Here is an 18,100-nt window from a genome sequence, read left to right as displayed (position 1 = left end):
CATTTAATGGCAAAATTGCGAGACCTTGGTCGCTATTAGTACTAAGGTATAAAGTACATTTACTGAGTACATTCGAACATTATAACATCCATAAAGGCATGAGCCGATGAGTCGATTTTCCTAGCTGGTACCAACACAACAAAATGTTTCAGCTTCTAGATTTTCTAGCAGAGTTGTCGTGCCAGCACTACCTCTAGTTGTATTTTACCTATAGCTGAGTAGCTGATGGGTTTTAGATGCTCACCTGGTATAGTCTGTATGATGGAACCAGTCTCCTGACGCTCCATCTACCTGGGGACTGGTCAATGGTTTAAGTCCCAGGCCAGTCCAAGGGTGGTCCCAGGTAGACAGAGAGGGTCAGGAGACAGGTTCCATCACACCGACTATAATCAGAAATTTCTATCCATTTCTATCCTGATAAAAGTAAGATTTTTGATGATTCCAAATCATAGGCTATTAAAAAAAAAAACTTAAAATAAGTTATCCTGGCTAAGGAAAAAGTTGAGTCAATAAAGCTAAACAATGCATCTAACTCCTTTCTACACCCATCTTTCGCTCAAATTTGGGTTAGAACTTAGAATAAACCTACTTACTATCTTAATTGGTAGTGAAAGTAATAAATACTATGACCAAGCAGCTACCCCATAAAATAACTTCCCCAAATCTTTGTCACAGATCAACGGTGAAGACGTGAGTGCCGCGTCTCACGAGCATGTAGTGGATTTGATCCGCAAGTCTGGAGACCTGGTGTCGCTCACTGTCGTGTCGTCCGGTGCACTGCCGAGCTCTAAGAGCGCCGCTGCCGGGCTGACTGCCGGCCAGGAGAACCAACCCACCCCACGCCAGTATCAAACACTGCCACGCAAACTCAACAATAACTTCCCTACGCTCGGTCAGTATATATGCTGTAAGCTATGTAACATCTCTTCTTGTGGTCAATTGTGATGTGTTGAAACCTAATCTCAATTCTCAAACCGATCAAAACTTTAGAAAAGTTTTGGTTTTGAGAATTTATCAGGGAGTTTCGAAATTCAAAAGATTTGAAATTAAAGATTTTTTAAGTTTTAATTTTGGACCTGTTGTCATTTTTTGTATTATTATTGTTTATACCAGTTTTCAGTCAAGCCGGTCGCAATGGACCAAACAGATCACCTCTAACACTGGATAAAACTTGTGATTTTTATTCTGAACTGCAATAGTTATTGTTTATACTAGTCTGTTCACAATATTTAGGCGGTTTAAGAGGAGGTTCCCCCACCACTTTTATCTGCTTACGTTACAGCTGATTGACGTTTTGAGCAATTTCAGCTGTTGAGCTATGTTTTATATGTAGAATCAAGACGTGGAGGGGATAGATTTCTTCCTCTAAATTTTGTGATTGGAGTATAATAATGGTACAGCGTACTTTACAGTTTCATATTGATATTTATTAAATAAAAAAATGACAAGCACTAAATGTTTTAATTGATCTAATATTCATATTTATGATATTGTCTGCAGTTTTTATTTAATTTATAAATTTATAAGTCTATAAGTTATGTGTATCAATTATCAATTATTTAAGATGGGGACGCCACTATGTGCGTATTTTAACCCAAATATGAGTGAAGGATGAGTGTAGGATTAGTGGCGCAATCTTGTAGTCTTGTTAGTGACTAAGGCCGACATGTTCCTTAGACACAGCTGTTAATTAATAGCCCATACAGCTAATGGCAACTAAGGGACCTACAGTTTATAGTGGAATCCGAACCACATTTTTTTCCTTGTAATTTACGAATTGGTCTAATTATCAGGATAGTACTACGGATAGTCGTAGTACTCACTAGTGCGGACGTTAATCCACACCAGGGAGCATAATATACAATTATAATTGAATTACCTGTATTTTTTTGTAGCCTTGACGAGATAGCTAAAAAGGTTTCACGTTACCCAAATTTTGTAATGCAGGATTTTAATTGGTTTTAGTTTCAAGAGATTCAAAGTTAATGGTCATCAATTGTGGTCATTGTAAGCTACAAACTTAGTACAAATTATTAAGTTCCAGTAATTTTTTTTTATTGTTAAAAGTCTTTTGAACTAGAGTCGGGACCACGTAAGTTTGCAGTTGGTGGCAGCCAATCACAAGACAAGGCTAGTGCAACGTTGCCACATTGCACTAATAAAATATACTAAGCAATATTTTCAAATCAGCTGGTATTATTAGATTTGGCAACACCGCACGGTTCTCATTGGTTCATTCAAACCCTTATGGTAAATAGGCTCCTCCCTCAACTGCAAACTTATGTGGTCCCGACTTTAAATATGTATTGTTGTTTCCAGGTCGAGCGCCAGCACCGTTACCTCCTAGGCGGGATCCGAAGACAACCCTTAGTGTTGGGAGAGCTCGAGCGAAATCAATGGTGGCTGGTAAGTTGTATCATCTAATAAATAGCTACCAATTTGTTAGCTTACTTATCAAATCAACCAATGTTTTTTTATATATCATATCAGAGTATAAAGGTTAAGGTGTTATAACAAATTCCCATATTATATGACCAAAGTTTTCATATCAAATTTATTATGTCCTTGATATTTTTACATTATTGTAATCCGCCTTACACTTGTTCTCACAATTCGACTACTTATAGAGGAGGAAGCGGCAAACTCGGGAGACAGTACAGATCCGGGCAAAGTCCAGCCAAGGACAGCTTCCATTAGAGCTCGACCCACCTCCAGTCGCATCACTGCTGCCGAACTGGAGTCTCTGTTCCAACGACAGACACCTTACATGATGACTACCTCTAACTTCCAGGTAGAGTGTCTTCATTGGGTTGGAAATTAAAATGTTCGAGGGAACCCATGCACCACTAATACTACACATAAATACTACACATTTTTAGCTTTCAAAGATTATGTTTGTTGCAGATAGCTATTAGGTGAACAAAACTACTAATTTATAACAAACAAATTAAATTTGTTGATTATGGATCTAGACCATAAAAAGAATCAGGTTACAATCATAATAAAAGTTTCCTGTTTAAAATGTATTTTTATTTGTCTTGATTACAATCTGTCTATGCTTAAAACATAATACTGAAGGAGTTGGTAAATTACAATTCACATTTAAAGCTGTTATATGGAAAGTTGGTCAGCATCACTGGATCTTTAAGTCTAGAAAGAAATTAAACACTAGGGTGACGATGACCTAAAGGAAATTAGCGTTTTGGTTACCATTCGTAACTCCACTAGATCATTACCTTTGCAACGACATGACACCTCAATTGTAAAAATAGGTCAAGTATGACAGGCGAAAAAGGGATGATACAGGGGAAACCAATGTTGAATTGAGTATATAGATGGTTGTTAGATGTATTTTGACAAATAATGCACGTGTGACTTAGGGGCTTCAAAAAGCCCATTTTACCAAACGTTGGCACAAAACGTAGGAGCTAAACCGCAGGCCTAACAGGATTAAAAATTTGTAACTATTTCTTATAAATTATGCTTAAAAAGATGTGTGTTATTTCATCCCGGAATTCCAAAAATTGTAATAAACTTGCCACTTTAAAATACTACTAAAAATACTAAAAATGATTCCTAATAAAAATGTGTCATTTTCTGAGGGTAACAACGATTTACGTAATTCAGTATTTTTTTAGTAAACATCTTATTTCCTTTGACTTGTGTATTTGTAATCTTTATTTATTAAAACACCTTTTGTGGCCAAATAGGCCGGCTCGGACTAATCCAATTAAATATTACAGGCAGGGGGAAACTCACAACCGTCTTCTCCTGCACGCACTCCTCGAGTGTACGCATCTGTGGCAGAGATGAAACGCAGCAAGGGCAAGGTAATTTGCCCACAAAGTTAAAAGTTATTTACACAAAGTTAAATTTGTAAGCTTGTTGTCAAGTTGATGACTTTCCTATCAAGGAAGCAGAAGTACTTATCTTTGCAGTAATCTTAAAAGAATTTAATTATTTGTTTTTAAAATACAAATCCACTCTTATAAGACAAAAGATTACAGAAAGTAAATAAAAATACGTCCAATAACACTTAAAACATATATTTACACTAATACTGTTAACTCACAAGACGGTAAATATATATAATTGATGGTAAGTGGTGACAGATTTCAATTGGACTCTCAATCATCATCAGACCAAATAGACGAATAATAATAATAATAATAAAAATCTTCATTTGTCATAAGGATACATTAGATCATCGACAAAGTTAAAATCATGATCATACATCAATCGCCAAACAAAACAAAATCAAAAACACTTTCAATATTTTGAAAAAACAATAGGGCATAATAACTAAAATATGTACACATGACTAAACAAACAACACTATAAGGACCTGATAAAGCAACAGGTTAGCAGCAGGGTTATGCAATCAAAGATTTATTTGGCCAGATTTGAACAAATCGTCCAAGCTATAAGAAGGGTTGTCTAATAGCCAATTATAAAACAAGGACTTAAATTTTTCTTGCGGATAAGCATCAATATTGTGTTTTAAAAGGTTATATACTTTAGTTGATAACACTATGTGGCTCTTGCTAGTCTAACTCAGACAATGTGATTCTAACAAGGCGCTATTTTTAAATCTGTTATTGTGATTATGATTATTGAATTTTAGGTGATGGGGTTTTTTTTAGATATAAAGGGCAAGATCATAAATAAACAAATTTATTACAGTTTGAATCTTAAAATCCTTAAAAAGAGGCTTGCAGTGCTCGTCTGGCTCTGATCCATTTATAGCTCTGATAGCCCCCTTCTGTAGGATTAACATTTCATTAAATACCAAGACAAGAATGTGGTTCGGATTCTACTATAAAACTGTAGGTTCCTTAGTTGCCATCAGCAGCTGTTTGGGCTATTAATTAACAGCTGTGTCTAAGGATTATGTCGGCCTTAGTCACTAAACAAGACTACAAAATCACGCCACTCATCCTTCACTCATATTTGGGTTAAAATATGCACATAGTGACGTCCCCATCTTATAAATAATTCAAAATTGATAATTGATAATTTAAATGTCTCCGAAGCCAGTCCGGATAACGGGTTTTCTGGTTAAACTGACGTCCCAAAAAACTTGTTAAAACTGATCATTTAAATGCATATACTTTATACAGTAGGGTATTTGACTTAAATTTTGGAGAGCGTTGTATTTAGACACATGATCTCTGGTCTCATATCTTTCCCACGAGAACAGTTATTTCAGTACTGCCCACTTCCTGCCGATCTAGTCCGGTTAAACCGATTTGCTGATAAAAATTGTCCGGTTAAAGAGATGTCATTTCCGCTGAGTGTCCGGTTAAACTGATGTCCGGTTAAAAGGTGTCCGGATAAGAGGTTGTATACTGTAACATGCATTTGATATAGGAAAGTTAGGTTTTTTGTTACTTACTAAAAACTAAAAGAGATACGAAGTAAGTGTAAATTACAAAATTATTAAGAATTAAAAACCTATAAAATGAGGTTCCACTTGACAAATGTTGCTATTTGAAAACTTTGAACAGTGGGCATTGGCAGATTTTCCAAACTCAATTTTTTTGAATTTTTATTATTTCAAAAGCCGTTGCATATCACAGTAAAGCTAACTTCATAATGAAACACAGAGTATAAAAACATATTGATTTAAAAAAAAAAAAAAAAAAAAAACTGCAGCCATTTTGAAACGGAAAAAGATCATTAATTTCAGTTTCGGCCAAAAAGTTTCTCTATCAAATACCTTCAAAATAATGTATAACTTGATATATGTTTACATTTGTAAATTACAAGATTCAAACTAGTGACCCTCAATTTTTGGGACATCCTGTATCAGAAAAATATTTTCACCTTATTCCTTGGGGCCTATTTAGCGGGAAATAATTTTATTTCATCCTTGTACTTTAAGCCGTTTTTTCGTAATCAATTTGAGACACCTTTGAGACCACATGGGACACTCTGTATAGGCCATAGTGAACACGGACATAGAAAAGATACAATATTTTGTTTCCTAAGGAACCTTTAATTTTTTCTGAGCTAAGCTAGCTATCCGTTTATTCTAAGAATCATAATCCGTCTATAAATCAACTTATGTTATAAGCACACAGTCTTACAATTTGTTGTCTACAGGCTAATACCCGAGTGCGCTTCAGTCTGGCTGGTATAGGGATGGCCGGAGTGTCAGAGCTACACAGGGACTTTCACAGCACCCCGGATCTTGCTGCGGCGGTCAATGGGGCTGTGACTGGGCCTCGGCAACACCACAGTCAGGAGGAGTTGCGACCTCTTCCCCCGCCTAGCCAGCCTCCGCCACCACCACCCGCCGCACCCGACACTGGAAATGACACTGGCAACGGTATGTTGATAGCCACCCTCCATTGAAAGGAATAGGTCTGAAGCTACTTTAGAATTTGTTTTGGAGTCTTTAACCAAAAACACCATCTTTTGTCATTTATATGTGTGTTTGAGTATTTTTTATGTCCGGAACTGTTTTTACACATTACTTCAGACTAGTCCTAGAGAGTCGCAGCATTTTCAGGTACATAAAATCCATTGGTGTTTGGAAAGATTCAAACCCAGGACCTCGGTCTTCTAACTCCCGCACTCTACCACTAGACCAGCTCACTACCCATTTTTTTTTTTAATTTATAACTTTCAATACACTATATAGTGTCTATGGTCTATAACACGATAAGTCGAGTAAAGACTTTCTTGAAATTTATAATCCTACATTTTATAAAAACAAGTTCCCAAACCTGCTCAATTGCACTACAATACGGAGTTTTCCCCGTTTAAATTGCGGTTTAAATAGGGTAAAAATTTGATGGAAATTAGCTTAGTTTGCAGGTTTGCTGCTGTGGGCCTATTTAAGCAAAGGCCACATAGGTGGAATTGGAAATTGATAAGTTCTGCTATTCTTTCCTCAGGTGGAGATGGCGTTATGTCAAGCTTTAAGCCAGCTGCTAGTGCCAAACTGTACGCTTCGCCTGAAGATGTCAAAAATGTTGGTTACCGATCTCGCTCTCTTCCCTCCCACGCAAATAGACCACAGGTAAAATATGTATTAGAGCTTAATTTATTTAGTGGAGGACATATTGTTTTAAAAATAAATGTGCAACCTGCTAAAGTTTCTGTTACTGAAGCTGGAAGCATAATATTTAGCTTTCTTCTCTTTAGTACTCTTATTTTAATTTATAAGATATTGGGTTTTTAAAGAACTTTTTGATAAACTTAATTGTGTCCAATTTAGGGTAGTAGTAGGAATGTAAATTTTCAGGGTGTCTAGTAGTCGGGAAAATCGGGAAAGTCGGGAATTAGTATTGAATTTCAAAATGGTCTTGAAAAGTCGGGATTTAGTCTTAAATTTGATTTCAAAGTCGGGAATTTTCATGATTTTGCCGCGATCGTCGTCTTGCGTTTACGTAACCGCGAAAGCCAATGATGATGATATCTGCTCGGCCGCGGGAAATGTTCATGATTTTGTCGCGATCGCGGACGACGACGATGACGTTTCCGTGACCGCGGGAGATGACGATGACGTTTCCGTGACCGCGGGAGACGACGGAGTCATACCTAGGTCCACCGCGGTCAATCTCCCCCGCGCTAGTTTCCGCAAGGTCTGCGGCCGGCGGAGCATGAGACCAACAATCCCTCCCACTTGCCTCTGAGTCGCACAGTTTGGTTTGGCCGACCTAACCAAACGGTGCGGCGGACAACTGGAGACTACTTCACTCGTAACTACGCCTGCAAAATGTAGGATACTTTACCAAAACACTGCTGTATTGCGGGCTGACTAATGAGGCCGTTTTCTGTAAAGTAGTAATTGTACAATTTACCGTACACTTGCTTGGCTACGAAAAATAATTATTCAATTATCATATCTATTCCACGATTATTAATGGTTTTGAAATCCATACACCACTTTACTCACTAATATTTATGGTACAGATTAAGCACATAACATTAGAATGATAATTCACTTTAAACACAAATGCAAATTGTTAACGACAACATTTAATTAAAGACAAATCAATCAAATAACAATAAGCCGTTTAATTATTAACACAAAAGGTTTCGTATGATTAGATTATGCATACTGATAAACCAACTATGGCCATCAATAGTAATATTTGGGTTTTCTTTTCCGAGTCGAGTTAGCTTTATTAACGTATATTTAGAGTTATGCACAAAATGTGTCCCTGTACATTTCTTATGGGAGTTAAATTAGTTATTTTTCAAGTTCGTTTGGCTCTTCTGCCCATCCCATTTTCTTAATTTTGGTCTTAAAAAAAGTTATGCAAGCAAATATTTGTGATCAAACATAATCATAAATTTTTCTAATGTATTACCCAACGAAATTTTTTTTTTTTTTACTTCAATTTAAAGATGTATTTCAGCAGCTCTAACTAAATTACCCTATATGTTTTGGTCTAAAAACCTTTAGTGAAATACCAGCTTTCATTTGAGCTATTAATTATTAAGATTCCGATCTTAATAATCGTACCTAAAGCACTGTTTTAATCAGTTAACTTCAAGATACTGTATCGCTCAATCAGAAAACATAAATTTGATTATATCTTGGATGTGGAATTTAGTTTGTGATATTTTTACTCAATTCAAATTACGTTATTCTATTTGTTTTGACCTAAGAACCTTCAGTGAAATACCATCTTCCATTTGATTTATTGATTACAGTATTAAGATCGGACGTACCTAAAGGACACAGCTAAATCACGAACAACCCAAATTGTTCAAAAAATAGAGTTATTTATAATCAATTTATAGTCAAACGATCTTGCTTGCAACCTCAACAGTAACTGTCGACTTTGACGGGTTTCATCTAGTCAATCTTTAAAAAATCAAACTTTCATAATTATTTGCAAATATACACAAATTAGGGTTACCAATGACCTATTAATTAATAAAATCGGTTCAGTAGAACTGTAGATTTAAGTGTACAAAGTTTAACAACAACATCTTTCATTCAGTATTTTCTCACCCCTTTGGGAGGTTGCTTAACGTTTTTGAAAATAGAGTAACTTTAAAATGGTGAGGAAGTCGACCAAAGTGGACGGTGATATTCTTGATAGAGAATAAAATTTCCTACAAATTACTATCATGTATTTCCTGAAAATACTCAATAAAGACAGTCTAAAGTTGGCTACAAATATAAACTTGGAAAAAAGGCGTTTTTAATGTATTATTGTTTATTTTCATTTTTTCTCCTCAAAAAGTAATAAAATCACACTTTCATAACTATTCGCAAATCTATACGAATTAGGCTTTCCAACGATTAAGTACTAACAAAATCGGTCCTGCAGGAATTTTAAATTTTATGATTTTTAAATAGATTTGTTTTTCTAACAAAATATATGGATGAAGTATAATTTAAAACATGCTATGTAAATTAATGGTATGTTTCGGGAATAAATAGTTTTATTTTAAAACGAGCTGTTGGCCCGTCCTACGTACGGGAATCGAGCAGTCCATTAAAATTGTATATAGTTTTATCAATATGTCTATTCCTAATTCAAGCTTAGTTTAAGCAGTTCAAAGTTTATTGTAAAGAAAAAGCTACCAAGATTAATTAAAACTTCTGGTCGTTGATACTTTCCCAACCTGTCCTCAAAAATTCGGGTGGTAAAACAATTTTCATAAGCTTTCTTTTGTAGTCTCGTGAGCTTCGATTCGTATAAAGCAATGGTTATAGAATCTTACTTAATTTCTATAATCAATGACAAAATCACAGAGTAAATAAACTAACCTCATAGTTCTTAGAATATTTGTATATTCAACCAGCTGTTAGTTATAACAAATTATATTGCACTAAAACAAACTAAAGATTTTATAGACTGTTGAAAAAATAAATTAGAACATCTATTATTTTAATTTTACTTTGTATATTTAAATTATCTCTCGTCCTCTAACCGAATAAATAAACGTATCAATTATTAAAGCATTACACATAGTATAGAAAGTCAACCCTACGTATGTCATTTCATTTTCATCCAAATGCTGAATTTGTGTCGAAAACGCTGATTGTTTACAGCTGTTACGTTAAGCAAATTGTATTATACCAAAACCTAGAGTAGAATGTTAGCGTCGGCTGCTGGACTTTTTAAAATTTTAAACTTAATAAAAAAAACTGAAACCCTAAACTAAAATTGTGGCTTCGACATTCCCTAGTTCCCAAAATTGGCTTCTTTCAAATCTTTCTTTCAACGCAAAAATGATGAAAATCCGTCAAGTGGTTGATTCAGAATCGTGAAATAAAAAAACCTGTTACGTTTTAATATATAAGACTAGCTGTAACCCGCGGGCTTTGCCCCGTCTAACTTCTTCATTTTCAAGATGATCTCGTTCGCATGGCTCAATCACGTCCTGGTTGAAGTTCGTTCGCTACGCTCACTCACCTTTAGGTTGGAGCTCGTTCGCTGCGCTCACTTGCCTTCAGGTTAGCTCGTTCGCTACGCTCACTCGCCTCCAGGTTGAAGTTCGTTCGCTACGCTCACTCACCTTTAGGTTACAAATTAGCTGTTGTCATAAATGTCAAAGAAATAATGGTGCTGCACCCTGTTGGTAATCCTTGTAACTTTAATGCTATTGAACATCATAGAACAGAACCAACTTGTTTAATTGAAACAGCTGTTAAGATTCATTAATACCATTTCAATATAAGTACTCATAAGATTAACATGGGAAACTCCAGAGCCACTGGGGCGGAGCCCGAGAGTCCGATCAGAATATAAACAACTTAGTTTTCCTATTTAATGCCTAAAGAATCAGTGTACCAAATTTCAGCCTCCTAGGTAAATGGGAAGTGGGAGAATTAGTGATGAGTGAGTGAGTGAGTGAGTGAGTCAGTGAGGGCTTTGCCTTTTATATATATAGATAACGTACACATTTTTGTAATATTCCTGGAATTAGTTTGGGTTTTTATTACTCGATACTTAAATTATATAAATAGCCAAAGGCAAGTCAAAGTCTGCCGGCTTCAGCTAGTTTTTTGATAATCCTATCTCCTCTCTGGCATTATTTAATTCGAAAATGATTACATTGCATTATAAAGTGATTTCATACGTTGTAGGCCCACTTATTATGTCTTACAGTATACCCCTTCAATCACCGTTAAAAGATTAAATACACCTATAAAGAGTTATTTGTTATTTAATTAGAAGAAGATTTACCTAAAAATGGGGCCCATTGGCTTCCTTATGGGACAAGAATAAGTGACCCAATGTCCCCAGTGTCAATAAGCAAACTTTTTTTAATTAAAAGAAAACTGCTTTTCGTGGTGGGCCCTCCATAATAGTAGGCTACTTTTAGGACGCATTCATCCCTTAGCCACCTTCCTAAGATAAATAAATTATTACATATGAGATTATGAATTTCAAAATGGAAAAGAGTGTTTCTTCAGCGTGTAGATTCTTAATATAATAATAATACGACATATTATAATAACGAATAAAATGACAGATTAAAGTGTTTTCCGTACGTAAATGTGAGTGAGTGTATGTATAATTGAAATAACATAAATTATGGAAGCAGCCAGATTGGGTAAAATAAAATATGTAAAAAAAACAATTCATTTAATTTAAATAACAACCCATAATTATTCGGTCCACAATGGAATGACATGCCGGGCACGTTATCGGTACTCTTACTTGAGTACCATCTCCATTAATAGAGAATAACTGTTGAGAGACAAATGCCCTCAAACACCAAACACCTACTACTAAACACGGGGTGCAAAGCCTCTTGGGCTGTATAACACCGCAGAAGCGGAGCGGCGCGGCGGTTCGATGACCGGAGGGTCCAGTTTTGCGAGCAAGAGAACAAAGAGTTTGCGTTCCTTGAAACCCAAACAAAGACTGTTGTGTTGGGGTGTGAGCTTTCTCTCGGCGGCAGGTAGCTACAGCCGCGACAAGGGTTGCTGCAGTTGTAGCTAAATAATATCATCGACGCATTGACGGTGGTGGATGGATATTGTTAAAATAAAAATGAATTATAATAATTATCATAGTTCAATGTCCTAATTAAGAGCTTAATTTTTACGCAAAAACCTTATATCAGACAAATGTGCTTTATGTACAGATTTCACGTTTAAGTCCCTACCACGTGCAACACTTGGTTTTTTAGAAAATTTCCCTATAAAAAATCTATAGTTTCTTAGCAAACGTATTGACTGTTTACAATTAACATATGTTCTTCTTCTCACTTTTAGTTTCTGCCAACAGTGGTTGAAATTTCATAACGGTGTTTGTTTCCCATGTTAATCTTATGGAGAAATACGAAACTTTAAAGGACCTCTGGGCCTCACTCTCTAATTATTTCCCTAAGCAGAAAGTTTTCTGCACAACTTCACGTTACGCTCTTTCCAATGATACCAAAAACATGCCAATCGGTTCAGTAGTTTCGGAGGAGTAATTGTCACAAAAAACCTGCTTGCGTATTAAATAAGTAATAGATATACTGTTATAGTGTCCCTGTTGATGTTTTCTTTTTGGTATATCAATTCATCCAGGCTCTCTCTCTTTTTTCTATTGTAATATTTGCGCCAACCCCAATTCAAATCTTTATAATTAATACGCTACATGAAACTTTGTCGGTTGAACTCCTCCGCCATTTCTTAACCGATTTTATCCATTGACGTCTCATTGGAAAGAGCGTGTCGAGTAGATTTGCAAACTGGCCTTTCATTTATAAAAAAGTCCCTTAAGCTTTGCCCCAGTGGTTTTAAAGGTTCCCATGTTTTCCTTATGAAGAACACAATAATTGTTTATATTTTGATCAGCTGTGTAATTTAATTGCTGTTATTTATCTTTCAATTCAACGAAACGCATTGGGTTCATTTACTGATTTTGGTTGAATAGAAATGAAATAAATGTACTACTTTAATTTACAATTTAAATAATCGAGAAAGCCTTGGCAATTTGATATATTTTACCTCCTATATAATGAAGAACACCTACAGTATGAATATTCCCACAAAAAATGAACAAGGATGTTAGTCGAAGTGTTACTATTTTGTAGGAAACACGGACTTAACTTTATGATTATTGGCAAAGGAAAACACTCTAAGGCTGAATTAAACCATAGATAAAACATAAAACATACTATTAAACTGTTACGGCAAGGACATTAAATATATGTTTTATTAACAGTCAAGCGATTTTAAAATAATATGGCTACATCCAAAAAACTTCAATAAAACTTTCATTGAAGGATTTGCATTATTCACATTTAAGGGAAACAAAAAACCATCTGAACAATATTAGGCCTTTCAATCCTGCATTTTTTCAGGTAAATTTATCCATTGAGTATACACGTATATAATTGAATATGCGTGTACTCAATTATATAACAGACGTTATAACAGTAACTAGCCAAATTATTGCCAATTGAAGCAAATACAATTGTGATAGAGAGGTTATGCAGAAAATCAGGCAGTTCTTAAGTAATGTAAACAAAATGTTATCGTTGTAAAAAAATTACAGAAATTTGTAAACGTACTGGCAACAATGGGTAGTACCATGCAGACTACATTATCATTGACGAAGATCAACATGGACAACCTAATGCGGCTATAAGTGGGAAATATTTGTAGAAACACTAAAAAACTAGATCAGCTTTTGAAAAATGATAAAATATTTACAAGAAATGTTGATTATATGGAACTATTAGGTACGTGATCTATGAGTTGAGTCTTTTAAACTCATCGGAAATTATGACTTTTATTAGGTTTTAAATAAGTTATTTGTTTTTAAACAACTACCGTACTTTACTTCTTCGCAATTGCTCGATTTCGAGCAACATGTACACTTGTAGTAAATGTTTCATTTCAACCAAGTGTTTGTAGCAAACTGTTAAACTGTCAAACTTCCATTACTATCCAAACTATCAATTATTTCGTAAATTACCCTTTAAGGTCGTAATTCATTTCTAAAGCGAACTTTCCATATACCTAATGTTAAAAATACCTTAGCTGTACTTATTTGTTTGTTATTCTTTAAATTTATTTCCTTATTAAAATAAGTGTGATTTTTTTGTATTAGGTACTGTATTCTGTGTTAAAACATGTAGCACATGAAATGGTTGATATCACCCCATTTTTCAGGATTCTATACGGAGAAAATTCGTTTGAGTAGGTTGGTGTATGTCTCAAATCAAAGAAATAAAATGACTCGACTTAAATTACTTAACACAGGTTATCAGTAAAGCATATAAGGTTTTCTTAAGTTCTCGATTCTGGAAACACTTTGTTGCAGCATGTTACCTCGAATTGAAGCAGATCGTTTAGCATTCATTAGAAGTCATCAGTTAAAACTGAGAGCAGAAATACCGGTAATGTAAGTGAGCCTTGACGACGCAAATAGAGATATTTAAAATTAGTTCCTAATAAGTTTTCAAACAACTCTAAGATGTAACTAAAACTATTCGAATTTAAGCTTAATGTTTTCTTGGCGTTATGTTTCATACTATGCGGCTCATTGAGCCTCGCGGGTTCTCTAGTACTATACAATAATTGAAAATATGATGTCATTTTGAACAATTTTACAAAACTACAACATAGCAGCGCATAAACAAAATATTATTAAAAGCAACAAAGATTAACAATCCATTGATTAAATGAATGGAAAAGGCGTTCCTGTCATCCCACAATACGGCGGAGTTTGCAAAAGGTATACTAGTTTTTGCAGGCGTTGTTTAGTATGGTACTCAGCCATACATATACAATAAGTGCCGGCTATGTATGATGAAATGAAATGTTCATGATTTTTCCGCGATCGCAGACGACGACGATGACGTTTCCGTGACCGTGGGAGATGACGATGACGTTTCCGTGACCGCGGGAGATGACGATGACGTTTCCGTGACCGCGGGAGACGACGATGACGTTTCCGTGACCGCGGGAGATGACGATGATGTTTCCGTGACCGCGGGAGATGACGATGATGTTTCCGTGACCGCGGGAGATGACGATGACGTTTCCGTGACCGCGGGAGACGACGATGACGTTTCTGTGACCACGGGAGACGACGATGACGTTTCCGTGACCGCGGGTGACGACGATGACGTTTCCGTGACCGCAGGAGACAACGATGATGTCTACACGGCCGCGGGAAATGTTCATGATTTTGCCGTGATCGCGGACGACGACGATAACGTTTCCGTGACCGTGGGAGATGGTGGTAAGATGTCTAAACAGCCGCGGGAAATGTTCATGATTTTGCCGCGATCGCAGACGACGACGATGACGTTTCCGTGACCGTGGGAGATGACGATGACGTTTCCGTGACCGCGGGAGATGACGATGATGTTTCCGTGACCACGGGAGACGACGATGACGTTTCCGTGACCGCGGGTGACGACGATGACGTTTCTGTGACCGCATGGGACAACGATGATATCTGCTCGGCCGCAGGAAATGTTCATGATTTTGTCGCGATCGCGGACGACGACGATGACGTTTCCGTGACCGCGGGAGATGACGATGACGTTTCCGTGACCGCGGGAGACGACGATGATGTCAACACGGCCGCGGGAAATGTTAATGATTTTGCCGTGATTGCGGACGTCGACGATAACTTTTCAGTGACCGCGGGAGATGACGGTGATGTCTAAACAGCCACGGGAATTGTTCATGATTTTGCCGCGATCGCGGACGATGACGATGACGTTTCTGAGACCGCGGGAGACGACGATGATGTCATTTATGTCTACAAGGCCGCGGGAAATGTTCATGATTTTGTCGCGATTGTGGACGACGACGATCACGTTTCTGTAATTGCTGCAGTCAATGATGATGTCTAAACGTACGGTACGCGGAAGATTTCATGATAAAAAAAAAACAAATTTGCTAGTTGCTATTTAGTTTTATATTGGTGCATTATTTCTTTACTTGAAAACACAACATTATCATAATACTACTTTATGACAAAGACAGGGGTTGGTGTAGTATTATTTAGAAAATTTGGTTAAGCTATAAAAATTGGTATCGGTATCAAGAATCGAGAATCGATACATTTTGGTATCAACACCCACTAATTGTTGAAAAAACTAGTCTTGAAAAATCTGGAATTAGTCTTGAAAAGTCTGGAATTAGTCTTGAATTTTGTAATGGAAATAAACTAGACACCCTGATTTTGGACATGTTATTTTTGTATAATGTTGATTTTAAATTATTTTAGATATTTTTTTTAACCTTGTACATTATGCTCCTACCGCTTTTGAAGTTTTGTATGAAGTCAGATTTTTTCTTTTAGTATGCATATTATTTAAGTGAAAACAATTTTTCCATTTAAATTTAAAAGGTCAGTAGATTGATTGCAGTGTACCACTAACACACTCACTTGTACCACAGGTTCGTAAATCACACAGTTTACGATCACCGTCGTCTTCATTCAAACCAGCGCCAGGATCTCAGGGCGCAAATCCCTACGCTCAGCCGATCCGGAACCGCAAACAGCAACCGGTGTCGGCCCCGCCTATTCCAGACCCCGACTACAGCCTCAGTGAGAACGAAAGCGACACGGAGCCCGCGGACAAGACTGTGATCAGAGTGAACCAGACAGAGGGAAGTGGCGGTAGCAGCACCAGTTCCGGCAGTCTACCTCACAGCTTCAGCGTAGACGAGATTCAGAAAGTCCGAACACAGCTGAAAAGCTCCAAATCCTACCCGAACGACTTTATCCCCGGAGCTGAAGACGGGGATAATTCTTCCAGTGGAGTCAGCTCCGATCAGGAAATACCTGCGGGACCTCCCTCCGGGTTTGATGTGAATCAGGAATCCTCGACTGGAACGTCAACTCTTCCTCGAACTTCGCAGAGATCTGCTCTAACAAGGAACGCAGTGTCGCTGGCACAACTACCCCCACCACTCGAGGCGGACACTGATGAGAGGGAGGAGTTAGTTGTTCCGCCACCCCCGGAATATGCAGGCGGGGTTGGCCCCGTTATGGAGGAAGTGTTGGCGCCCCCACCACAGTTCTCCGATGGTCGCTTAGTCACGAGAGTTCGAATAGTCGGGTCAACACCAAAGGCAGCTCCCAGTAGGCTTCATAGTCAGTAAGGATCAACGCATTACATGTAATTCTTTACATTAATTCTGTGGCATGTTTTATGCCGAAAAAACTGTTATAAAACTTTTTTCAAAATAATTTTTAGTGATACAAATAATTCTTTTGGTTTTTCTATAAAGAAGTCATTGATTAGTTTGTAAATTACTTACTACCGTGAATTATTTTAAAATATAATTACTTAAATTCTGGATCAATTTTGGGATGTGTAAAATCATTTATGTAAGTGTAAGAGTACTATTTTGAGGTTCTATTTTTTTTCCTTTTGGAAGGTGCAAACAGATTTTTTTATTCTACCTTACTGTTCAAAGCAAGTCTAATGCGCTGGCTTACTACCGTAGTTAATTTTGCATAGTTGCATACTATTGTATTTATTGTTGATTTATATTCGTTAAAAGATTATAGTTTTTTGTTCAAATTGTATATAAGCATAGACTTGAGTGTATGTAAACAGCATGCCGTCAGTTGTACATTATAAATGTGCCAAGTTAATTTATCTTGCCTAATGTATGTTCCTTTTATATACGAGAGTTAGATTGTTTCATACTTAGTTATTTATACATTCCGAATATTGAGTTTATCGTGTAAATAGTGTCTATATAGTGGATTAGTAATGATTATCAATGTAAAGCTAAGTTTGCGTCCAACTTTAAACTAAGTTAGAGAGTAATTATGAGAAATTTGAAGGGAACTATGTACACAGATTATTTATTCCTTTGTGAAATAAAATTTTGATGTAGATAATTTAGATATGTATTTCATAAATTATGACAATTTAGCTACAACAATTATGTGTGACACTCTGTTAAATTTGACTAAAAGTGAGTTCCATTTTTTATATTTAAATAAGTATGGAAGGCCTTAAACCAAGAAATCTAAAAATTAATACTAGACAAGCTGATGATACAGCCACAAATTTTGTACTGAAACTCAAGTCTAGAAAGTATAAGTTACTGTCATAGATCCCTTTAATGAAATTTTTTTAAATAAAGTAATCCCAATAAATGTAAAAAAAACTTGCTCATAGAAAGTACCTCTAGTAAAGT

General features: G+C 36.3%; 1 protein-coding gene across 8 annotated transcripts in view; it reads left to right on the top strand.

The window, feature by feature from the left end:
• The window catches only part of LOC129005104 (SH3 and multiple ankyrin repeat domains protein 3-like), a 238,027-nt gene extending 220,225 nt beyond the window's left edge, over window positions 1-17,802 (top strand). For all 8 annotated transcript variants that reach the window (XM_054433907.1, XM_054433903.1, XM_054433901.1 and 5 more), the window contains 7 exons: window positions 676-892; window positions 2,320-2,406; window positions 2,628-2,791; window positions 3,744-3,830; window positions 6,106-6,331; window positions 6,903-7,027; window positions 16,340-17,802. In XM_054433907.1, the coding sequence (XP_054289882.1) occupies window positions 676-892; window positions 2,320-2,406; window positions 2,628-2,791; window positions 3,744-3,830; window positions 6,106-6,331; window positions 6,903-7,027; window positions 16,340-17,047 (1,614 nt within the window). In that variant the 3' untranslated portion in view covers window positions 17,048-17,802. The remainder of the gene's footprint in view (window positions 1-675; window positions 893-2,319; window positions 2,407-2,627; window positions 2,792-3,743; window positions 3,831-6,105; window positions 6,332-6,902; window positions 7,028-16,339) is intronic.
• Window positions 17,803-18,100: the final 298 nt, after the last annotated feature.

The sequence above is a fragment of the Macrosteles quadrilineatus genome, unplaced genomic scaffold (genome assembly GCF_028750875.1).
Source record: "Macrosteles quadrilineatus isolate MER2022 unplaced genomic scaffold, UCM_ALF_1.0 Scaffold_16__1_contigs__length_3527350, whole genome shotgun sequence".
Lineage (NCBI taxonomy): Eukaryota > Metazoa > Arthropoda > Insecta > Hemiptera > Cicadellidae > Macrosteles > Macrosteles quadrilineatus.
This window is presented reverse-complemented; position numbering and strand designations above follow the sequence as displayed.